Source organism: Chiloscyllium plagiosum, chromosome 10 (genome assembly GCF_004010195.1).
Source record: "Chiloscyllium plagiosum isolate BGI_BamShark_2017 chromosome 10, ASM401019v2, whole genome shotgun sequence".
Classification (NCBI taxonomy): Eukaryota; Metazoa; Chordata; class Chondrichthyes; order Orectolobiformes; family Hemiscylliidae; genus Chiloscyllium; species Chiloscyllium plagiosum.
The window spans coordinates 7,595,356-7,621,112 of NC_057719.1; the positions used below are offsets into that span (position 1 = coordinate 7,595,356).

Below are 25,757 nucleotides of genomic sequence, written 5' to 3' on the forward strand. Positions count from 1 at the left end.
GGTTTGCTTGCTGAGCTGTAGGTTTGATATCCAGACGTTTCATTACCTGGCTAGGTAACATCATCAGTGGCCATCTCCAAGTGAAGCAAAGCTGTTGTCTCCTGCTTTCTATTTATATGTTTGTCCTGGATGGGGTTCCTGGGGTTTGGGGTGATGTCATTTCCTGTTCATTTTCTGAGGGGTTGATAGATGGTATCTAGATCTATGTGTTTGTTTCAACGTATTCAAGAAGAATGGATACTCTAAAAATGCAGTCCGCAGATTCCTCAAGAACAAACCACGACAAGCAAACCAAACACAGCCAGAAACCCTAACCACCTTACCATACATCAAAGAAGTTTCAGAAATTACAGTCAGACTACTAAGACCCCTCAGAATCCTAGTAGCCCACTAACACTCTCAAACAAAAACTAACAAACTTAAAAGACCCAGTACAACCCATGGACAAAACCAACGTCATCTACAAAATTCCATGCAAGGACTGCCACAAACACTACGTAGGACAAACAGGAAGAAAGTTAGCCACCAGGATACACGAACACCAGCTAGCCACAAAAAGACATGACCCTCTCTCCCTTATAGAGATGCAGAATGGGTGTAAATTGAGGTGTTAAGATTAAAATGCAATAAACCACCATTTCGACTGGGACAACACATCTATCCTGGGACAGGCTAAGCAAAGACATGCCAGAGAATTCCCAGAGACCTGGCACTCCAACCACAACGCCATAAACAAACACATAGATCTAGATGCCATCTATCAACCCCTCAGAAAATGAACAGGAAATGACATCACCCCAAATCCCAGGAACCCCATCCAGGACAAACATATAAATAGAAAGCAGGAGACAATAGCTTCGCTTCACTTGGAGGTCGCCACTGATGTGTTACCTAGCCAGGTAATGAAACGTCTGGATATCAAACCTAAGCTCTGCGAGCAAACCTACACCCTAAACCTCAACCTGAGCTATAAACCTTCACCAACATTGCAACTGATAATTGATTTCAGAAAGAAAGGAGAACATGCCTCCATCTACATCAATGGAACTGAGGTTGAGAGGGTGGACAGCGTCGGGTTCCTTGGAGTGACAATAACCGACAACTTGTCCTGGACTTGCCATATAGACGCCACAGTCAAGAAGGCACAACGACGCCACTTGTTCCTCAGGCGGCTCAGGAAATTTGGCATGTCCATAACGACCCTCACCAACCTCTATAGATGCACCATTGAAAGCATATTATTCATATGCATAAAGGCCTGGTTTGGCAACTGCTCTGCCCAGGACTGTAAGAAAGTATACTAAGTGATGTGCACAGCCCAGACCATCATGGATGCCAAGTTTCTATCCATGGACTCCATTTATACAGCTCGCTACTGCAGGAAGGCTGCCAACATCACCAAAGACCCATTGCACCCTGGTAATGAACTCGTACAATCTCTTGCAGAAGAGACAAAAGTCTGAACACACACGCACACAACACATCTCTAGCCTCAAATAATGCTGAACTCGCTAATGCTGACCTCGCCTAGTGCATGCCCTGTGCAATGTAAACTGTATGCCTCAGTCTAAGTCTTTTTGATCTGTACATCCTTACTTCCTATGATCTGCTTGTACTGCTCGGAAATAAAGCTTTTCATTGTACCTGGTAAATGTGACAATAAATCAATCAATCAATCATTTGTTAGTGGTGCAGGCTCGATGGGCTGAATGGCTTTTTCTGCTCCTATAGCAAAGGCAATGGTCTAGCAGTATTACCACTCAACTGTTTATCCAGAGACTCAGGTACCTGTGTTCAAATCCCGCCATGGCAGGAATGGTGGAATTTGAATCCAATAAAAATCTGGAATTAAGAGTTTAATGATGACCATGAAGTCATTGTCAAAAAAAACCTACTTGGTTCACTAATGCCCTTTTAGGGAAGGAAATCTGCCATCCTTACCTAGTTTGGCTTACACATCACTCCAGATCCACAGCAATGTGGTTGATTCTTAACTGTTCTCTGGGCAATTAGGGATTGACAATAATTACTGGCCCAGCTAGAGATGCATTTATGATTTTTTTTAAAATGTTCTCCTGGGGAAAGGAATGCTCAGTTCAAGGTGCAAGCATGGTTTGTGTAGTCTCTCTTGGTGAAGGGAATGTTCAACTCAAGAGATTTGATTGATCTGATTTATTATCAAGTGTATTTTATTACAAACTACAGTGAAAAGCGTTGTATAGTGTCACCACTCTCCGGCACCATCTTAAAACACAGAAAAATAAATCAAAACATAGAATATAAAGACAGAAAAAGAAAGAAATTATGTTCAACTTTACAGTCCATCCTGTTAAATGCTCAGCTATGGCAGTATCCCCTTGACGTTCAGGTGGAACAAGAATCGTCACTTCGTTGATCGACACTGCTGCCACTGTGAGTCCTCACTGGACCTCACCAATGCAGCCGCACTCATGCTGCCACATCCCGCACCATCCAAACTCAACTCCACTGCTGCCAAGAGACTGCTCTGGGCCCAAATCTGCCTCCACCACTGCCTCCATCAATCTGCACTGGATGCAGATGCCACGAGGAACCCAAACTCAGCTTCACCCATGGCATGGTGGCTCAGTGGTTAGCACTGTTGCCAGGGACTAGGGTTCAATTCCACCCTTGGGTAGCTGTCAGTGTGGGGTTTGCACGTTCTCCCCTGTATCTGTGCGGGTTGCTCTCCAGGTGCTCCAGTTTCCTCCCACAGTCTAATAACAGATGTGCAGATTGGGTGAATTCGTTATGATAAACTGCCCCATAGTGTCCAAAGATGAGCAGGTCAGGGTGGATTGGTCATGCTAAATTGCTGTCAGTCAAAAACTGTGGTGCTGGAAAAGCACAGCTGGTTAGGCAGCATCTGAGGAGAATCAACATTTCAAGCATAAGCTCTTCATCAGGAATGTGATCAGTTGGGTGCGTAGCCTGGTGTTGAGGAAGGAGATATGGCTGTAGTAGTGGGTCTGCTTCAGATTGTAGCTGAAGAGCTTAAGGGCAGAGGAGATGACCTAAGAGGTGAAGAGACAGAGAGAGAGACGCACTGAGATTCTTGTAGAAGGAGGAGGTGAACTTTTTCAAGGTGGGCATCCTTGGTGCAGGCTCGAAGGGTTGAATGGCCTACTCCTGCACCTATTGTCTATTGTCGATTGTCTAACTAGGAGAAAGTGAGGACTGCAAATGCTGTAGATCAGAGTCAAAAAGGGTGGTACTGGAAAAGCACAGCCAGTTAGGCAGCATCCGATGAACAGGAGAGTTGATGTTTTGAGCATAAGCTCTTCACCAGGATTGCTAAATTGTCCCATCGTGTCCAAAGATGAGCAGGTCAAGGTGGATTGGGCATGTGAAATTGTCCCACAGTGTCCAAATAATGTGCAGGCTAGGTGGATTAGCCATGGGAAATGAGGTGTAATGTGGATGGGGCAGGGTCTCTCCTGAGGGCCAGTGAGCACTCTTCCCGCACCGTGGGGAATGCCATGATGGATGGTGTTGTGGAAACCGGGGGTTAAACATGGCGGCGGGAAGATGAAAGACTACAACGCCCGGCATGCCCGCGGGAGGAGCGAGACCCGGATGTGGCGCTGGGTACTCTCGCGAGATGACTGGGGGTGGAGGGAGGGAAGGCGCTGACGCAGCGCCTCATTTGCCGGACCCTCCCTATAGCGGCAATTGAAGCTCCATTCGGCAGTATATAAGCGCTCGCTGGAAGAGGACGGACGGCTTTCCCAAGCCCGCTCCAGGCAGCACCGCCAAAATAAAATATTAGTCGATTTTTATTTTTGTTTTAAAAAGAAAATCTTTTTCTTGACCAAAAAAACAAACCACCTCATCTGGATATTTCATTTAAATTCTCCTCCGTATCCACATGGCGAGTTCGGCCAACTCAAACCCGGTGGTAAGATTTTTTTTTGTGTGTTGAGCGTGGTTGTTTTTTTTAATCCTCCGAAAATAAAAGAGACTTTAAGATGGGAACCATTATATATATTTTGAAAAAAACATTTATACTTTTCATTAAAATCTGTTTTAACCACTACCCAGGATGAAAACGATTTTTTTTTATTTCTACTTCCTTTTTTCTTAAAAAAAACAAAGGTGAAAAGTAGTGTTTTGTTTGTTTTTCTCTGACCTGGGGAAATTTAAGCAAAATTCCGCAAAGTGAGAACTTGTTGGAATTTGAAAGTGTGGGTAGGGGGGGAGGTGAAGGAATGAAACAATTTTTTTAAAAAGCAAGATTTGACTCCCTATTCCCCCAACAGCCTTTTTAAATAACTAGACCTAAGCAAGCCATATCTTGAACAAACTGTGGGGATTTTTGTTTTGTTGAGAGCTGTGGCTGGAGTTTTACTTTTTACTGGCAGATGGAGGAAAAAACCCCCCACATTTTACATCTATCTCTCCAGACAATTTCTTTTGTCTTGATTAGCAATTACATTTTTAAGTTGTGGTGCTTGCTAAAGTGGCTTGGGAAAGAAATGGAATGGGGAGGAAGATTCAATTGTTGGGTTGCTCATCATAAAGAATGTTAATAAAAAAACTCAATTCATGAGGTGACTTTTGCCTGAAAATTACAATTCAGAAGCTACTTTAGCTGTATACATGGGTGGGTGTGTGTGGATCAAGTTTGAAGCCAAGAAAAGCACTAAGATTTTGACTTTTTTGAGTAGATCTGAATATTACAAACTTACTTCAGATTTCAAGTTTAAAAATATAAACTTATTTTTGAACAATTTTTAAAAATAAAACAAACACCAACACAATCCTCTAGAGAAACACAGGGTGATGGAGGCTGCACTGTTTGCTGATGAACCATTTTGTTTCCTGGCTGATTTTTAAAAAACATTCTGTTGCTGGTCTGAAGGTGAGGCATGAGATGCTTTCTTCCCCTTTCTCAGGGCCCTGAAGATATTTTACTCCTATTTTTCACCCTCCTCTGCCTTTTGTGGTAAAAGTCTGGTAAATTGGTGTCTGCAGTCCCTCGTCTCTGCTCCGTAAGCTAATGTTTTGTGGTGGAGGATGGCCTGCTGTTTGTGCCTGCCTTCCCCCTCTCTCCTGTCTTTCCCCTCGCTGCTAGACGGCCTCCTCTATTATAATCTCGGTTGCATGGTGGGGATGTGCTTGCCAGCTCTACGTCACGAGATGAGGGGGCCCTCTGCGTATAAGAGGCCAGACTGGTGAGGGCTGTGCAAGCAAGTGGGGAGAGGGAGGCTTAACAGCAGCTGCAAGGCCCAAGGGTAAACAGCCTGCTGACATGTGTTCCCTTGATCTGTTTATGTTGTGACTCATCTACCTTGACAAACCTTCCTTTGCCTTCCATCCTTATCCCTAATTGTCTAATTTTTTTTCTCTATTTTTCTTGTGGGAGGCCGTGAGCGTTCCTTGAGCGGTGAGCTCTAGTGTTCAGTCTGTGAATGTGCATTCCAACCTGCAACAGCCCCTTTTTCAGCACAGCATTTTTCTTTGCATCTGTAATTCAACCAAGATGCATTAACAATAAACCATTTTTTCTAAAATGAAAATACTAATGTTGAAAATCTGAAGCAAATGTTTTCTCAATTCAACTTTTTAATTCCATTGGCATGTTGTTAACTGTTTAGCCAGAATGATACTTTCTCTAAATGTAGAGAAATACTTAAGTGGGAGCTGGGGTTGAATTTGCATAACACACGGTGGGCAATAAGGGCAGGCCCATGGGATGAATTGGATAGCTTTTTCAAATTTCAGTTGGAGAATATTTAATTCTCAGTCTTAGTGAGGTGAATCATCTAATTACACAAATGTCTATGTAGCATTAAGGTAAATATAATTTTGTTTTCATTAGATGTTTTACTGTTATTGCTCTTATTTTAAAATGTCATCTTTACGTTAGTTTAAACTCTTAGCATTTTCAGGGGACTTGTAATTAAAACAGTTTTCTGAAAATAGTCTGGCAGCATTTAAGATGCTGCCTGACCTGTGCTTTTCCAGCAACACATTTTCAGGGTTTAAGAAAACTTCCCCAAGTACAACTGTTCCTGTAAGGAGGAGGAACACAAGTAGATCACTTAGTTTCTCGGCTCGTTTCTGCTATTTAATTAGGTCATGCTGGTTTGTAACACTGTCTCCACTCGTCAGTCTTTACTCGTTGCCATTCTTGCTAGGCAAAATTTTAAATTGATGCAATGTTCCTGATATTTTGGAGGCTGGATTTTCAGTACCCTTTGAGTAGAAATATGCTCTAATTTTTGCTTTGACGTAGCTCTCATTTTAAGACTATGCCCTTGTACTATGGACTTTTGAGCAAACAAAATGGCTGCTTTTCTACACTGTTTGCCTCAATTATTTCATTAGTAGTTCACAGCCATTTAAACAAGAGGTTACAAGCTAATGTTATGCAACCTGTTGTCATGGTGTCCTTGAGTGTAGCAGGCTAAGTTGTATCCCTTCTGAAACAAATTTACATTCAATGCCTATAATTCCATATGCTACTCCAAATAAACGAGCAAATTCTGTTAGAACAGACACATTGCTTCCTCACTTTTGAATTTCACTTACTTTTGCATAAAAGCTAACACTTAATCATTTTTGTTGTACTTTCTAGACCTGACTATTGCCCACGCACCTGGGTGTCTCATACTTTATACTAGTAAACTTGATGCTGACTAAAACTTGTCTTAAACTTCAATCAGCAAGTCCATCAAATCTGTGATTGCTGATTTGCATTGGCTCCCATTCAAAAGTCTATACACTCCTCCATCCTCTCAACTTGTTAGACACCTACACTCCTCCAACTCTGGCCTCTTGTGCCTTCCCAATTAAATTGCTTCACCATTTATGATTCTACTGTCTCTTTCCCCAAACTCTGAAATTCTCTCCTTATCTCTTTTCAGAGGCACTCTTTAAGACTTGCTTCTGATCAGATTTTTGTCATCTGACCTAAAATGTTGTGATGCATTGTTTCATAATGCTCCTGTGAAGTACCTTGGAATATTGCAACTACTTTAAAGAAGTTATATAACTTGAAAATCTTGTTAAATCCTAGTTTGTTTTCTGGGCACAAACTCCTAAGCAGTACTTATTCTGTCACCACTAACAACACTTTTGATTTGTCTTTCTCAAGTGGATGCTCTCACTTTTCAATGTTAAATTTTTACATGATTTGTTTTTTTCCACTCAATCTGCCCTGTGCATCTTGGAAATTTCCAATTCACGTCTGCAACTTCAGAATCAGAAGTAACAGTATAAAGGTGGCAATGTGGCCCATTGTGTCTGTGACTTAAGTTGCTGCGAGGCGACAGTGCTCATCTGCTTTATCCAAATCCTTGCCTATGGTTTCCATCCAAATAATCATCTGATGCCTTCCTCAATTGAATTCCATCTCAACGGTTTGCTGAGTGAAAAAAGTTTTTTGTTTCACTATTGTGCTTTTTGCAGACTGTTCCCTCTAATGTTCTTTTTTGCTAGTGGTGACAGTTTCTGCCTATCTACTTTTAGTGCACAAGATTTTGAAAACCTCAATGTCCCCTTCGCTGCCTTCTCTCCAACCTTCTCATAACCAAACTCCTTGTCTTTGGAACCAACCTTGTAAATCATTTCTGCACTCACCAATTTGTTTACTTCTTAAAGTGGCATCTGCAATACTGAGAAACTCAATCACCTTTCAGCAGGAGACAGGAGGAGTGGAAGGGCATTTCTCAATGGAGAACTGACCAATGGTGTTCCACAGGGATTGTATTGGGATTTTGGTTATTTGTGATATACATAAATGATTTGGAGGAAGGTATAGGTGCTCTGATTAGCAAGTTTGTAGATGACACTAAGATTGGTGGAGTAACAGATAGTGAAGGGGACTGTAAGAGAATACAGCAGAATAGAGATAGTGTCGTTTGGCAGAGATATGGCAGATGGAGTTCAAGCCTGACAAATGCAAGGTGATGTATTTTGGAAGATCCAATTCAAAAGCAAACAATATGGTAAATGGAAAAGCCTTGGCAAAACTGTACAGGGAGATCTGGGTGTTCATGTCTATTGTAGCTTGAAGGTGGCAACGGGCATTGATAGTGGTCAAGAAGGCAGATGGCATGCTTTCCTTTATCAGATGGGATATTGAGTACGAGAGTTGGCTGGTCATGTTATAGTTATATAGGACTTTGGTTTGGCTCCATTTGGAATTTTGCATAGTTTTAGTTGTCACCTTACCCAAAGTTTGTGGATGCTTTGGAGAGGGTGCATAGGAGAATCACCAAGATGTTGCCTGGTATGGAGGACACTCTCTATGAAGAGAGGTTCAGTAGATTAGGGTTATTTTCATTAGAAAGATGGAGGTTTGAGGGGACCTGATTTATAAAATCTATAAAATCATGAGGTATAAACAGGGTGGATAGCAGAAGCTTTTTCCCAGAGTGGTGGACTTAATTACTAAGAGTCACAAGTTCAAGGTGAGGGAAAAGTTTAAGGGAGTTGTGTGGAAAGTTCTTTATACAGAGGATGGTGGGTCCCTGGAATGTGTTGCTGGTAGAGGTGGGCATAGTGGTGTTTAAGATGGTGCAGGGACCAGAGGGACACAGATCCTTAGAAAATAAGTGACAGGTTTAGATAGAGGATCTGGATCAGCGCAGGATTGAAGGGCCTGTTCCTGTGCAGTAATTTTCTTTGTTCTTTGAAATCTTAAACTTTCGGAGCGGTTCCTCATTTTGAATTAGTGAAAGAGGGCACGCAGGCAGAGAGATGATATTTGCATCTTGATCGAAACTTGTATCTCCTTTCTAACAGTTCTCTATCATCCATTTTAAATTTGTTCACTCCACTTACACCAATTAATGATCTTTTGATCTTTGCCTTTAAACTGTCAGTGTGCGCCCTCTCACTGTACCTGACAAAGGAGGCTGCCTCTGAAAGCTTGCAATTTCAAATAAACCTCTTGAACTATAACCTGGTGTCATGTGATTTTTAAACTCTGCTTCTAAACAAGATTATGGCTGATCTGCCCCAGACTGCAAATTTCTTTCATGCCAGCTCAACATAGACATCAACTCTTGATGTCTTCAAAAAAAACTGGTTTCCCACCTCTTAAAAATGCTATCACTGACCCTGTCTTCATAATACTCTGGAATAGAGGATTCCAAGTGTTCAGTAACCTTGGAGAAGAAATTCCTGCATGTCTGTTTTAAATGTGTTCCCTTATTCTGTAACTTTGACATTTTCCAAACTAGTCAAACATAATCCTGTCATGCCTTTTCAAATTCTGTTTCAATAATCTCATTCTTCTAAACTCAAATTAATAAAAGCATCTAACCTGTTCAGCTATTTATTACCTCAAATGGTGATGGATTATCTGTGCAAGCTCTAGTTTCAATAAACTACAGCAGTAAGTGCTTGACAATAGAAGTCTGTCTGCAGACTGGTTGTAGTATGACAATATGTCCCAGCTGTTAATTCTGCTGGTGTTCAGATCCAATCTGTAGAGGCCTGGGTTTGAGCATCCTGAGGGTTGAGCTGGTTCCACTTTAGGGCTCATGTGGTGCAATAGTCATGTCCCAACCTATGGGCCCAAAGATCCTGGTTCAGCCTTACCTGTTCTGGATATGTCATAACATGTCTGAGCAGGTTCACTTTAGAATAGCTACAGAGTATTTGTTGTCAGCTTAGTCCTGTACAATAGTGAGACATGGTCTACTATAAGTGAAATGAGCTCAAAAATTTCACTAGCATTTTTTTGCGTTCTCTGGATTCAGTGGGAGGAACATGGAACAGGCAGTAGTGTCCTGCTGGAAGCTAGCTTTATAAGCATTCCGGCATAACCCCTGCACAATCACCTGATGAACTGGATGCAATATCTGGATGACTGCAAATTTCCTCCCTCTCTGGCTCTTATTTTCTCAACACTTAAATGGGCAAGGTCCAAGAGGAGAAAAAAGAATGCTACCAAGGCAATGAAGCTCTTGTTGAAATGTGGCAGAAGTGACAATGCCAGGAGGAGCTTGCTACCAATTGGTTAAAATAATAACTTATTCACCAAGCTACACTGAAATTGTGGAAGTGCCAGTTGTTTCTGTGCCAGTAATTGAGACTGCAGAATGGTATGTTGCCTCCTTGGTGTTACTGGAAGGCATTTGTTTACGTGAAGGTGAAGAACCAGAGTGGTGCTTGGCATCACAGTGGTATCAATGATATAGGAAAAAAAAGTCCTGGAGAAAGTAGATTTTGGGTCCCATTCAAGATCTGTACGGTAGCAATCTCAGGATTACTCCCAACGTCAAGTGCTATTGAATATAGATATATAAAGTTTGAGTTTGAACATGTGACTGAACTAATGGTGCAAGATTGGATGTCTTTAGGTTGGATTGCTGGTACCTAGGACCATTCTGGGGTAGGTCTGACCAGTCATAGAGATGTACTGGACGGAAACAGACCCTTCGGTCTAACTTGGAGAAAGTGAGGACTGCAGATGCTGGAGATCAGAGCTTAAAAATGTGTTGCTGGAAAAGCGCAGCAGGTCAGGCAGCATCAAAGGAACAGGAGAATCGACGTTTCGGGCATAAGCCCTTCTTCAGGAATCCTGAAGAAGGACTTATGCCCGAAACGTTGATTCTCCTGCTCCTTTGATGCTGCCTGACCTGCTGCGCTTTTCCAGCAACGCATTTTTAACCTTCAGACTAACCCATCCAGATGCCTTTTAAATGTTGCCCGAGGAGGAGGACTGGTTGTATCGCAACAGCACTAGGATTAATATTCTCTGAAGAGATCTGCTAGTGCTTTTTCAGGGGATTTAAGATCGCTTGTCAGGGGTTGGTAACTTGGGAAGTTCAGAAGAAAATCAAAGCTGGTAATGGGAAGTGCCAAATATAACCAGGATCAAATTACAGAGTAATATGAAAAAGGCAGAATTAAGTGTCCTTTCTGAATGCATGCAGAATTTGTAACAAGTTAGGTTAATTGGTGGTGCTGGTAGAAGTATAATTTAATTGATATGATTGAGACATGGCTACAGGGTGACTAAGTCTGAGAACTGAACTCTGAAGAATATTTAGGAAGGAAAAGCAGGCTGATTATAAGAGGTGGGATCAGTACATTTGTAAGAATCGTTGATCAGAAGAAAAGGGTGTTGATTTTGTTTGGGTGAAGCTAAGGTGAAATAATGTCTGACAAACCTGATTTTTAAAGGATGTTGCTAGAAGTGTTGATAAGGAGGAATCAGTTGATATGTTCAGATTTTCAGTAGGCTCTTGATTCACTTCTCACTGGAGATTAGTAAACAAAACTAAAGAATTGTGGTTAATACACTAACATGGAATGCGAATTAGTTACCATGCAAAAAAAACAGGAGGAATAGATGGGTCATTCTTGGGCTGTGACCATGTGTACTGCAAGGATTAGTGCTCAGGCCCTAATCTTTCCACTATCTACATTTCAATGAGGACGAATTGAATTATTTCAGTTCTTAGATGGTACCAAATTTGGTGGGAATGTGTTCAGGAAGATGCAAAGAGGCCATTTGGATAGACTGAGTATGTGGGCAGGTGTGTGGCAGATGGATTACACAGTGGATCAGTGGGGTTTAGTTGGAGGAACAAAAGCATGATTTTTTTCAGTTGTCTAAATAAATTGTTGATTAGATTAGATTAGATTAATTCCCTACAGTGTGGAAACAGGCCCTTTGGTGCAACAAGTCCACACCTACCCTCCGAAGAGTAAGTCCCATTTCCCTCTGACTGTTGCACCTAACACTATGGGCAATTTAGCATAGCCAATTCACCTGACTGCACATCTTTGGACTGTGGGAGGAAACCCACGCAGACACGAGGCGAATGTGCAAACTCCACAGACAAAGTTTCCCGAGGCTGGAATTGAACCTGGGACCCTGGTGCTGTTGTTGTACAAATTGGTTGCGATGTCCTTCATAAGTAGCTGAAAGCAAGCAAGCAGGTTTAGTGAGCGATTTGGAAAACAAATGGTATGCTCGTCTTTATCGCAAAAGAATTTGAGCATAGGAGTAAAGACATCTTAGTTTCAGTTGCATATCAAGTAGATATACACCAGCGAACAGATGACCAGTAAACACTGATTAGACCGCCCTTGGAGTATTTTGCCATTCTGTTCCTCTTGCTTTTGAAAACTTATTTTTATAACAACATAAAAGATATATTATGGCACATATGAATCAAGATTAGTGTGATGCTGGAAAAGTCCAGCAGATCAGCCAGCCTCCAAGGAGCAGGAAAAATCGACGTTTCCTGATGAAGGGCTTTTGCCTGAAATGTTGATATTCCTGCTCCTCGGATGCTGCCTGACCTGCTGTGCTTTTCTAGTACCGCTCTAATCTTGACTCTGATCTCCAACATCTGCAGTTCTCACTTTCACCTATGGTACATACGAGGCAAGTGGGAGTTGAATTTGGATCTTCTAGCCCAGAGGTAGGGATTCTACCACTGCCATAATCCCTCACTTAAGGAAAGATATATTTGTTGTGCAGGAAGTACAGCAGACGTTCATTAGACTGATTCCTGGGATTGTGGACTGTCCTGTATTCTTTTGAGTTTAGAAGAATGAGAGGCAATCTCTTAAAAACTTAGAAGAGTAGATGCAGAAAGGATGTTTCCCTTGGCTGTGAGTTGTAGAGCCAGGGGGCACAGTCTCAGAATAAAAGGCATGTAATTTAGGCCTTTGTTTTAGACATGTTGAGTAAGTGGAAAAGTGTGTGACATGATGTATAATGTGATGTTACTTACTATGGGAACAAAAACAGGAAGGCAGATTATTATTGGAACAGCGATAGATTGTGAAAATGGCCGATGCAAGAGGTCTGGATGTTCTTGTGCATCAGTCACTGAAAGCAAGATGCAGATGTGGCAGAAGGCCAAGTGGTATGTTAGCCTTGGTATGAGGATTCTAATATAAGAGCAGGGATGTCTTTGTGCAATGAAACGGGATATTTTTTTCATTGACTCATGGGATGTGGGTATTGCTGGCTGGCCCACATTTATATTGCCTGGTCCTAGCTGTCCTTGAACTGAGTGGCTTGCTAGGCCATTTCAGAGGTCACTTGAGAGTCAGCCACATTGCTGTGGGCCTGGAGTCGCATATAGGCCAGGCCAGGTGAGGGTGGTTTATGTACTTCCCTAACAGGTCAGCAAAGGTCATATCAGTAGATTTTGAATTCCAGACTTTTTGTTTTGTTTTGAATTGAATTCATGGTGGAATTTGAACTTAGGATTCCAGAACATTAGCAGAGAGTCTATATTAATAGGCTAGCGCTAATACCACTAGATCATTACTGAAGGTATGAGACCATACCTAAACTATTATGAGCTGCTTTAGTTGCCATTATCTGAGGAAGGATATTCTGGCTCTGCACAAAGCATGGCAAAGCCTTACCAGGCTGATTCTTGGAATGGTAGGATTGATGTATGAAGAGAGACTGGAGTTTAGAAAAATGAGGTGCTATCTCGCAGACACTTATAAAATTCTAACCGAACAAGACAGCTAAATGCAGGAAGGATATTCCTGGTGACTAGGGACTCCCAAAATAGGTCATAGTCTAAGATAGGCCATTTAGGATTGAGTGGAGAAATTTCCTCCCCCCAAACAAGGAGCATCTGAAATTCTCGACCACCAATGTGGTTAAGGCCAAAATATTGTACATTTTTATGAAAGAATTAAACATAGTTCTTGGGGCTAAATTGTTTCCAAAGTCTGGTGAGAAAGTGGGAACAGGTTACTGCTGAGTACCTTTGATCAGCCCTGATCGTTTTGAATGGTTGAGCAAGCTTGAAAGCTGAATGGTCTATTCCTTGTATTTTCCTGTTTCTAAGATGAGAAACCTCTTCACTCAGAGCATGGTTAATGCTTGGAATTCTCACCCCAGAAGGCTATGCAAGTTTTAATTACTAATATCATCAGGAATGTGGGAATAGTGCTGGCATAAATCATTGAGGTGCATCAACAGCCATGATCCAAAATGGCACAGCAGCCTCGAGTGGTTGAATGGCTGACTACTGCACTTATGTTCCTATATGTTGAATCCAAATACCTTAATCCTGAGGCAAAGCACTGGCAGAATAGGAAATTAAAAGAAGCAAATCCTGAACTGCAGATCTCTATCTTATGAGATATCTTGTCCCATGAATCTAAAGTTCTGTGAGTTGAGAATCAGCATTTCAGTCACGTGAAACCTGTGACTGAGTAGATCTCATCCTCAAATTGAGGGACATTTGACCAGCTGTGTGAACTCATCAACTGTGGGGAAAATAGCAGTCCTGCATTTACATAGACCTCTGGCCCTGCTGGAAGGAGGGTCAGTGACTCTGGATACACATGATGCAAAGCTTATTATGTTGTGGAAAAATAAGGGAACCAGCTACCAAGGTATTTCCTGTTGAGCAATGCTGAAAATTGTATTAGCCCATGTTGCTCTTGTGTCAGATTGCAATCCTGGCTGAACACATTTATCCTGAATCCCATTATGTTTCAGAATTGGCAGATCCATAATCAACATGATTTTCTAAATCTGAAAGTGGCAAAAGAAATCCTGAGAGCTGAGGAGATCATTAACCTCATCAAAGTTTCAGTCATGGGAGCAAAGGTGGTTTGTTTTAAAGTGAAGAAAATTGGCTATCAACCAGAACTACTCGATGCGGTCTCCTGTAATCTGTGACCACATTATTCAAAAAGCTTTAGTATGTTTTCTGCTGTGTGTAATCAAGAAATTAGGGAAACAAACTTTTGGATTAGGAATAGCTAGATTGGCTAAAAATCAGACGAAATGTTGGCAAGTATAATTCTTCAAAGGGCAGATTGCAAGAAATGGTATATTCAAGAATATTTCAGAATTGGCATGCGTAATACTCTGCCTCTCAGAAGATGTTTCTTATCATTGAAGGAAAACATTTTAGCAGTCAGAAATGGAGGTAAACAGATAATCAGATTGGTTTTCTCAACACTCTCTTCTGGTACAAGCCTCCATGTTGATGTTTCTGAGCTGTCAAGCTGGAGTCATGTACCTCCATATCAAGTTTCTCCTACTTTCACATCAAGACGAGTGTGGTAGGAGTTAATAAAAGGCACCCAGCAAGAAATAAACTGAAAGGTTGCCTCAAGGCAAAGCAAATGAAGAAGTGGGGTTACTTGGATATATTTCCATTTTCTTTACACTATTTGGGCTCAGCAGTTAGCACTGCTACCTCATAGTGCCAGGGATCCAGATTCGAATCAGCCCTCTGGCAACTGACTGCACAGTCTCTCCCTGCCTGCATGGGCTTCCTCCAAGTGCTCTGGTTTCCTCCTACAGTCCACAGATGGGCTGTTTATGAGCAGTTTCACCTGACTACTCCACATAATGTCCACAGCTGTGCAGGCTAGGTGAATTAACCGTGAGAAATGTAGGGCTACTTCTGTGCCAAACAGCATAAAGCAAGTGATAGGCAGAGCTAAGCGATCCCACAACCAGTGGATCAGATCGAAGCTCTGCAGTCCTTCCACATCCAGTCGTGAATGGTGGTGGACAATTAAAACAACTCACTGGAGGAGAGGCTCCACAATTATCCCCATCCTCAATGATGGAGGAGCCCAGCACATCAGTGCAAAAGATAAGGATGATACATTCGTAGCAATCTTCAGTCAGAAGTTCACAAAGGATGATCCATCTCGGGCTCCTCCAGTGGTCCCCAGCATCACAGATACCAGTCTCCAGCCAATTTGATTCACTCCACGTGATATCAAGAAACAGCTGGATGCTGCAACGGCAATGGGCCCTGATAACATTCTGGCAGTACTACTGAAGATGTGTGCTGCAGAACTTGCTCCCCTAACCAAGCTTTTCTGGTACAGTTATAACACTGGCATCTACCCGACAATGTGGAAATTTGCCCAGCTATGTTCTGTACACAAAAAGCAGGACAAATCTAATCCGGCCAATTACCGCCCAATCAGTCTACATCATCAGTAAAGTGATGGAAGGGGTCATCAACAATGCTATCCAACAGCATCTGCTCAGAAACAGCCTGCTCAGCCACACCCAGTTTACTCAACTCCTGATCTCATTACAGCCTCGGTTCAAACATGGACAAAAGAGCTGAATTCCAGAGGGGAGGGGAGAGCGACAGCCCTTGATATCAAGGCCGCACTTGACCGAATATGGCATCAAGGAGCCCTGGCAAAACTATAATCAGTGGGTATCAAGGCGCAAACACTCTGATGGTTGGAGTCATACCTGACACAAAGGAAGATGGTTGTAGTTGTGGAGGGTCAGTCATCTCAGCTCCAGGATATCGCTGCAGAAGCTCCTCAGGGTAGTGTCCTGGGGCCAACAGTCTTCAGCTGCTTCATCAATGACCTATCCTCTGTCATAAGATCAGAAGTCAGGATGTTCACCGATGATTGTACAGTGTTCAGCACCGTTGGCGACTCCTTGGACACTGAAGCAGTCCATGCTCAAATGCAACAGGTTTTGGACAGTATCCAGGCTTGGGCCTACAAGTGGCAAGTAACATTTGCGCCACACAAATGCCTGACAATGGCCATCACCAATAAGAGACACTCTAACCACTGCCCCATGACATTTAACGTTATTCCCATCATTGAAACCCCCACTATCAACATCCTTGGGAGTTAACTTTGACCAGACACTCAACTGGACTCACCACATAAACACTGGCTACAAGAGCAGGTCAGAGACTGGAGATACTGCGGCGAGTAACTCAGCTCCTGACACCCCAAAGTCCATCCACCATCTACAAGATACAAGTCAGTGTGATGGAATACTCTCCACTTGTCTGGATGGGTGCAGCTTCAACAACACTCAAGAAGCTTGACACCATCCAGAACATTCGTGGGCGGCACGGTGGCACAGTGGTTAGCACTGCTGCCTCGCAGCGCCAGAGACCCGGGTTCAATTCCCGCCTCAGGCGACTGACTGACTGTGTGGAGTTTGCATGTTCTCCCCGTGTCTGCGTGGGTTTCCTCCGGGTGCTCCGGTTTCCTCCCACAGTCCAAAGATGTGCGGGTCAGGTGAATTGGCCATGCTAAATTGCCCGTAGTGTTAGGTAAGTGTAGGGGTATGGGTGGGTTGCCTTCGGCGGGGCGGTGTAGACTTGTTGGGCCAAAGGGCCTGTTTCCACATTCTAAGTAATCTAATCTAAAGCAACCCGGTTAGTTGGCACCACATCTACAGACATTCACTCCAAATACCACTGGCTACTCAGTAGCAGAAGTGTGTACTATTTACAAGGTGAACTGCAGAAATTCACTAAAGATCCTTAGATAGCACCATCCAAACCCACACTCAGTTCCACCGAGAAGAACGAAGACAGCAGATATTTGGGAACACCATCACCTGCAAGTTCCCTCCAAGTTGCTCACTACCCTGACTTGGGAATATACCACCGTCCTTCACTGTCGGTGGGTCAAAACCCTGGAATTCACTCCCAGTTGCATTGCGGGTCAACCCACAGCAAGTGGACTGCAGTGATTCAAGAAGGCAGCTCACCACCACCTCCTCAAGGGTAAATAGGGATGGCTATCAATGCTGCCCAGCCATTGATGACCAAGTCCCCCAAATGAAATTTTGAAAAATTTAGAAGCTAACCATGGGAAATGTAGGTTATAGGGTAAGGAGTGGATGTTCTTTAGTGTTAGTGTGAACCCGATGAACCGAATGGCCTGCTTCCACCCTGTAGGGACTCTATGATTCTAATTTTCATTTGAATCATACAATTAGAAATAAATTTTCAAAACTTTTAAAAAAATAAATGATCTATCTTTGAGTTGAAAATGAATGTCATCAATGCAAACAAAAAAATGATTTAATTCTTAAAGCTATGATTTCATGGACTCTATGTAAGTACTGTATTACGTCATCCAACTCGAGAGAGAGATTGGAGAAGAATACAGTTATTGGAAATATTTGTGGGCGGCACGGTGGCACAGTGGTTAGCACTGCTGCCTCACAGCGCCAGAGACCCGGGTTCAATTCCCGCCTCAGGCAACTGACTGTGTGGAGTTTGCACATTCTCCCCGTGTCTGCGTGGGTTTCCTCTGGGTGCTCCGGTTTCCTCCCACAGTCTAAAGATGTGCAGGCCAGGTGAATTGGCCATGCTAAATTGTCCGGCATTAGCCCTTCCTGAAGAAGGGCTAATGCCCGAAACGTCGATTCTCCTGTTCCCTAGATGCTGCCTGACCTGCTGCGCTTTTCCAGCAACGCATTTCCATCTCATGCTAAATTGTCCATAGTGTTAGGTAAGGGGTAAATGGAGGGTATGGGTGGGTTGCGCTTCTGCGGGTCGGTGTGGACTTGTTGGGCCGAAGGGCCTGTTTTCACACTGTAAAGTAATCTAATCTAATCAAGTTAAAATAGAAAATACTAGAAATAGAATTTTTCAAATCTGTCTGAGAAAAATGATTGCTTTTTTTGGCCTTTGGATGCTATCAGATCTAGAGCTAAAGTTTTCCAACATTTTCTGAATGTGCAGTCTTGCTGTGGCAACAGAAGTAGCAATTTGATTCTTTATCTATGTACTAAGAATAATCACAAGCCTGGGCAGACTGATATGCAGAGTAATTGTATTTTTAACCTCTTTTCTCTGCACTCTGCAGTAGTTTCACTTAATTTGGAACTTTTGGAATGAAATTGAAGGCGTAAGATTTATAATTTGTAATCGCAAGTTTTTTGCTAGAATTTACAGAGATGAGTGTAGATGCAGAATAATTTTGGTTTGTTAAACATTTTTCTTTAAAAACTTGTGATCGTCACAGAATCAAAATAGGAACAGAAATTGGTGGAGAAACTCAGCAGGTTTGGCGGCATCTGTGGGGAGAAAGCAGTTAATGTTTCGAGGCCAGTGATTCTTCATCAGAACTGAAGTCTAGAAAAGGTAGAAAAATGTGGGAGGTGAATTGATAAGTGGAGATGGAGCCCAAAGAGGGTGGGAGAGGTATGAAAGAGATAGGCAGACAAGGGCTAATAGTAAACCAGCGAGAAGCTGAGTAAGTGATAATGAGAGCTGAGAGTAGATCAGACTTGCGAAAGCATGTTATGTGATAAAAGGCTTGAGAGAGGGTGAGAATGGTTTGGTTATATTGAAAGCAACCCGTGTCATGAAAGAACCAGGGTGTGGGGGAGGGTAAAAACATGGAAAGGTGAAATCAGGCTTTAAAATTATTGAGTCCCAATTTTGAGTCCTAGAGGCTGCAGAATCACAAAGTGGAAAATGAGATGTTGTTTCTAGACCTTGTGTCGAGCTCTCTGAGCACTGCAGCAGGCTTGAGAGAAGAATATTGGCATGGGAACACTGTGCTGTATTGAAGTGATAGGTGTTTGGAAGCTTTGTCATTTTTATGAGCAGAACATGGATGTTCTGCAAAGCAGTTACCCAGTCTGCGATTTGTTTCTCCAGTGTAGAGGAGACCACATGGTGAGCAGCAAATACAGTAAACCAAATTGGATGAAGTGCAAGTAACATACTGCTACATGTGAAAAATGTCTGGGGCATGGGATAGTGAGGAGAATGGGCAAGTCTAACACCTTTTGTGATTGCATGAGAAGGTGCTGTGCCCTTCACCACCTATACACAGTAATGGCAGTGTGCATTCTGTAAGATTTACAAGTATTTCAGTAGCTCGCCAAGGCTCCTTCCACAGCACCTTCTAAACCTACAGCCTTTGCCACCTAGAAATAGTGTAGCAGAGGCATGTCAACACTGCCACCTGCAAGTTCCCCTCTAAGCCCCACACAGTCCTGACTTGGAACTATATCGCTGTTCCTTCATTATTGTTGGGTCACAATCCTGGAACTCCCTAAGATCACAACCCAGGACTGGAGCAGCATCACCTTCTCCAACCAATTTTTAAGAAGTTTTATTTTTAAGAAAAGGAATAAATAAACTGCACTTTGCACTAAACATGGGTGAGATCTAAGCCATCTTCATATTCTTGAAAAGCTATACCACTAATCTCGATGCTCGAAATCTCTGCCAATGAGCTTAGGTGAAATTCAGAAGGCCATAACTTTAATATATTGATTTCTGTGGCCAGTAGGTTATCCTATGAAAAGAGTTTGAGTAAACTAGGCTCTTATTCAATAGATTCAAAACAGAATGCTGGAGCAACTCAGTAGGCTTGGCAGTATCTGTGAAGAAAGAAAGAGTTAATATTTCAAATCCAGTATAATTTCTTGATGACTCTGGAACTATTCACATAACTAGATTCAGTGTGTTAATAATCTGTATCGTGTAGATGGATGAGTTGTGAGATCTTTGAAACTTAGAAAATGTTTAAGGGAGATTGATTGGATGACTGTGAAAAGTACATTTCCCCTGACTAAGTTCTTAAAAACAAAAGGGTTCAGTCTCAATAAGGTGTCCGCAATTTAGGACCAAAAAGAAAGAGTTGCTTTGTTGTAAATCTTCAACATTCTGTACAAAAGAGGACATGGATGCTCAGTTGATTATCATCAAGTCCGATTTAATAAGAAACTGTGCATAATGCTTTTTTTATAAATTCAGGTGGTTCCAAAGCACTTCATATTGTGTAGACATTGTAAGAAACTGCAGTTACGTATAGTCCAGGTTATTACATTCAAATCTCTGAATTGCTCTTCAGGATGGTTACGTTAGAGAAAGACAGTTTATAAACCAGGCTTGTATTCCCTTGAACATGTGAAGTTAAAGAATGATTCAAGTGAAGTATTTCAGATTATTAACCTGTTGGATGGGGAGCATGGAAACAGTTTCGTCTGGTGGAAGGGCTTTAGAACAAAGAAACAACTTTTTTTTAACTACATGGCCTAGACTATTTGAATATGATGTTGGGAGATTGTTCAATGCAGAAATGTTCCTGGAAATCTGGAGTGCTCATCCTAAAAAAAGCTGTTGGAACTGAAAGAAAATTTCAAAAATCCCTCAGATCAGTAATTTTTTTCTTAAGGCTATGAAGAGATCAGTGGATCAAATCCAAGCTCTGCAGTCCTGCCCGTCCAGTCGTGAATGGTAGTGAACAGTTGCCCAGCAGATGATTCATCTCAACTTGCTCCAGTGTTTCCCAACATCACAATACCGGTCTTCAGACAATTCAGTTCACTCCATGTGCTATCGTGAAACAGGTGAAGGCACTGGATATTGCTAAGGCTATGGGCCCTGGCAACATTTTGGCAATAGTACTGAAGACTTGTGTCCAGAAACTGCAACGTCCCTAGCCAAGTTCTTTGCACCATGTGGAAAATTGCCCAGGTATGTCCTGTACACAGAAAGGACAAATCCAACCTAGCCAAATGCTATTCTGTCAGTCTACTCTCGATCATCAGCAAAGTGATGTAAGATGTCATCAACAAGCAGCACCCAGTGACACCCAGTTTGGATTCTGCCAGGACCACTCAACTCCTAATCTCATTACAGACTTGGTTCAAATATGGATGAAAGAGCTGAATTCCAGAGTGAAAGCTCTTGACGTTAAGGCCACATTTTGCTGAGTGTGGCATCAAGGTGCCCCAGCAAAATGGGAATCAGCGGGTATCGGGGGCAAACTCTCTGCTGGTTGGAGTCATATCTGGCACGTAACAAGCTGGTTATGGTTGTTGGAGGTCAGTAATCTCCTTTTTCCACGTATGGAGTCAGCTATTACGAGGGGGCATAGCTTTAAATTAATGGGTGGTAGGTATAGGACAGATGTTAGGGGTAGGTTCTTTACTCAGCGAGTCGTGAGTTCATGAAATGCCCTGCCAGTAGCAGTGGTGGACTCTCCCTCTTTATGGGCATTTAAACGGGCATTGGATAGGCATATGGAGGATAGTGGGCTAGTGTAGGTTAGGTGGGCTTTGATCGGCGCAACATCAAGGGCCAAAGGGCCTGTACTGCGCTGTATTCTTCTATGTTCTATGTTTTATCACCTTTTATGAGAACATCACCTCTGCTTTTGAACATATATGTGACCACTAACTAGGGAGAGTTAGTGCTTTTATTATGAATTATTTATTATTATTGTTTGAGATGGAGCGATATTAAAAAAAAATTAAAAATTTGAAGTTGAGATTCCTGTAACCTTTGTCATTTGGAACTTAAAACTGTATAATGTTTGGCTTTTTTGTAATGCAACAAATTACCTTGAGTTAGTGCATTTGAATTTGAACTGACTCTGACCAGGCTTTCATATATTGTGCTCACTAAACCTGCAACTTCAGTCTCCTGTTTAGAATGGGAGGGGAAAGATTTAAAAGGTAACCAAGGGGCAACTTTTCACGCAGAGGGTGGTGCTTGTATAGAATGAGCTGCTAGAGGAAGTGGTGGAGTCTGATACAATGACAACATTTAAAAGGCATTTGGATGGATATATAAGTAGGAAGGAATAAACAAATGGGACTAGATTAGTTTATGATATCAGGTCGGCGTGGACAAGTTGGACCGAAGGGTCTCTTTTCATGCTGTACATGTCTATGACTGGAGGAAATAACTGGCTGGCAAATGCATAGACAGAGATAGCATATAACTAAGTTCCTTTCCCAGTCTACACCATAATTTGTTTAATGTGTCAGCTAGCTACTTGTCTGGGCTTGTGTGTTTATGTCTTGCCATTGCATTGATTGAATTGGTGACACCTGAACATTGGAACAGTAACCAGAATCAGCTGTTGCCATATTGTAGGTGTTTTTGATAATTTTGGTTGGCTGTTCTGTAGCTAGAAGCTATTTGGATGTGGGAATAAATGACTAATTTCAATTTTCTTATTACTGTTATTCAAGTCAGTGGCATATGAAAGGAGAGAACATAATGTTTTTTTTTACAACACACTGTAAATTTAAATGCGTTTTATAATCTATTTCATTAGGGTTGTATTTTGATATCAAATATTATGAATGTTACATATCCTTCATTGAACTCTCATTGTCTAGCACGAGAGTACATAGCTTCAAATTGAAGGGTGATAGATATAGGACAGATGTCAGAGGTAGTTCCTTTACTCAAGTGAGTAGTAGAGATGTGGAACGCATTGCCTGCAACAGTAGCAGACCTGCCAACTTTAAGAGCATTTAAATGGTCACTGGATAGGCATATGGATGAGAATGGAATTGCGTAGGTTAGATGGGCTTCAGATTAATGTCACAGGTCGGCGCAACATCGAGGGCCGAAGGGCTGTACTGCGCTGGAATGTTCTATGTTCATTATAATACTTTGATTGTGGAACTTGCATCTTCACCCATCTGAAGATTTTTACATCATTTTCATCCTTGCAGTGATCGTTTCCCAAGGCTCTCTAGCAAATTGAAATGATGAAAAGAACTTGCATTTAATAGCATCTTTCACCATCTCCAATAATAAAAGACTTCAAATTCTAGTCATGGTTGTTTTGTAGGAAGGCAGGACAAACAACTTGCACACAGCAAAGTTCTACAAACCACAGTTGATGAAACTGTCAGATGATCTGGTTTAGTAATGTTTGAGAAATGTTATCAACCACACTTGGAGGATTCCCCACTCCTTTTTAAATGGAGTTTTGTCAAAAAGACAATTGAAGTTTTGAGATCCACCCCCTTTGGCTTTGTCTGAATCCAGCTATTTTCTTCTCAATATTCAAACCATCTGTTGTCCTCAAGCCAAATTTATATTTATATAAAAATTATGCAGGTAAAAGTAGATTACAAAACTTAAACTTTGTGTGTATCTCTCACTTTAATGCCACTTTCCTCTACATCAAAAGCAAAATACTCTGAAACCGATAAACTGAAATTGTTGGAAATACTCAGTAGGTCTGGCACCGACTGTGAAGAGTGAGATAAAGTTAACATTTCAGATCAAAGACTTTTCTTCTGAACCTCTTCCAATGTAGCACTCAACCTTGAAAATGTGGTTTAGTTTCACCAGCTGCTGCTTAATCATTAAAGCCCGGAGCTAGCTCATGACACGTCTTGCACATGTACTTTCCCAGGACACGAGAAGTATCCACAAGTTTCCAGCCAGGAGCCGTGTCCAATAGTTGTAGCTGTTTTAAGGTTCAGGCAGACTAAGGATAGCATCCTGACACCTATACGCTGAAACGCAAAGTGTTCATTGCCCGGTAGTAATGCCCCATGTCAGGATTAATGTAGATTAAATGCATGCTATTACAGTTGATAGTGCACAGTTACATTCTAATTGCAGTGCAGTTACCTTGCAGTAAATATAGCCAACATATAAACGAAGCCAACTAAACTACTATAAATATGAACTTCACCTGTTTAAAAAGCATTTCAGAGCACAAAAGGAAAAAATTGTGGATATGAAGATACCAAAACAAAACAAAGGAGCAGAGTTAATGCTTTGGGTCCATGACTTTGCACAAATCCAGGATCGTCAAGCTGAAACGTGAGCAATGTTTCTTCTTCATGAATACTGTCAGAGTATTAAGTAGCATTTTGTTTATTTTAGGTAAAATTTCTTGAAACGCCCTCCAATTTATTTTTGCCACACCAAAATAGTTGTTGACAGTGAAAATGTAGTGAGAATTAAAACATAGGACTCGCAATGTCAAGAAAAGTTCCCAATTTTCCCAATAAACTTTAAGCTGTAACTTCAGAATCTTGTTATTGAACAGTGAATACTTATTTCTGTGTATTTGTTAGCCTGGTTAACAGTTCAGATTCTCTTCTTCCCTGAGACACTGAACAATATCTCTCCTGATGTCTATTCTCCAGCTGCTGCAGCTCACCAACTGCCTCCCCCAGCTTTCTTCACCAACTCTGTCTCCACCACAAAGTGGCCCCCACCAGCCCTCTGGAAACCATTCGACATGCAAATTGACATAGACAAGCTACCAGGCTCACTATATACTATCCAACTTCACCATATCATCATGTCTGCTCTTCTACCAACTCATGCATTTAAATAGGATGCATCTTGGCTTGATTTCTGGGTACTTGCTCACTTTCTTGCTTATTTGGGCTGCCACACTTTGTGGCCTGCATTAATTTTTAGCCTAGAAGAATAGGCAAGCACCTTATCACAGTGGGGAGCACAGAACAGTCAAAAAGGTGGACGTGCCACTGTAGGGCATCATCTGTCTATGTCAGTACCTACAGCATATGCCAGCAGCTTATGTGGCGAATGCTGCATGACCTTCACCCAAATGACTATGACTGGAAGTCAAAATGAAGCAGTCTGTAGCAAGGTCAAGGGGGACTATGGTCAGTCAGGGGCTGTTGCCAGAGTCAAGAAAGAGGTCCCTGTTACAGTCAAACAAGAGGTTTGTCTGATTCCAATCTGAGGGTTGGGTCATGTTAGTGAGGCGTTTGATCCTAGTAGAGTCTCGGGATTGGTCCACAGTCTGTCCTGCAGATCAAATGCAATCAGACCAGGGATTACAGGTGTGTCAGTTGAGGTACTATGGAGACATCAATATTGGTAGCTAAGATGGAAATTCTTTTCCTGCAGTGGGACAAATGAAGAGATTGAGCTTCAGGAAGTAGTTGAAAGAGCTGTTAGTGTGAGACAGCTTGGATAGACTGGTCTTTACTGTTTTTCATTGATTTTGGTTGTCCATCAAAGTTTTGTCAAGATATTAAGTTGGTCAGCGTGGTCATTGTTTTAGAGGTAAAAACAATGACTGCAGATGCTGGAAACCAGATTCTGGATCAGTGGTGCTGGAAGAGCACAGCAATTCAGGCAGCATCCGACGAGCAGCAAAATCGACATTTCGGGCAAAAGCCCTTCATCAGGAATAAAGGCAGAGCGCCTGAAGCGTGGAGAGATAAGCTAGAGGAGGGTGAAGGTGGGGAGAAAGTAGCATAGAGTACAATAGGTGAG

General features: G+C 42.1%; 1 protein-coding gene across 2 annotated transcripts in view; it reads left to right on the forward strand.

The window, feature by feature from the left end:
- Positions 1–3,675: 3,675 nt before the first annotated feature.
- Positions 3,676–25,757, forward strand: part of gtf2a1 (general transcription factor IIA, 1) — a 70,474-nt gene continuing 48,392 nt past the window's right edge. The window contains exon 1 of one of the 2 annotated variants that reach the window (XM_043696979.1): positions 3,676–3,916. In XM_043696979.1, coding sequence (XP_043552914.1) covers positions 3,887–3,916 — 30 coding nt within the window. In that variant the 5' untranslated portion in view covers positions 3,676–3,886. The remainder of the gene's footprint in view (positions 3,917–25,757) is intronic. The other variant, XM_043696978.1, reaches the window with a different exon arrangement.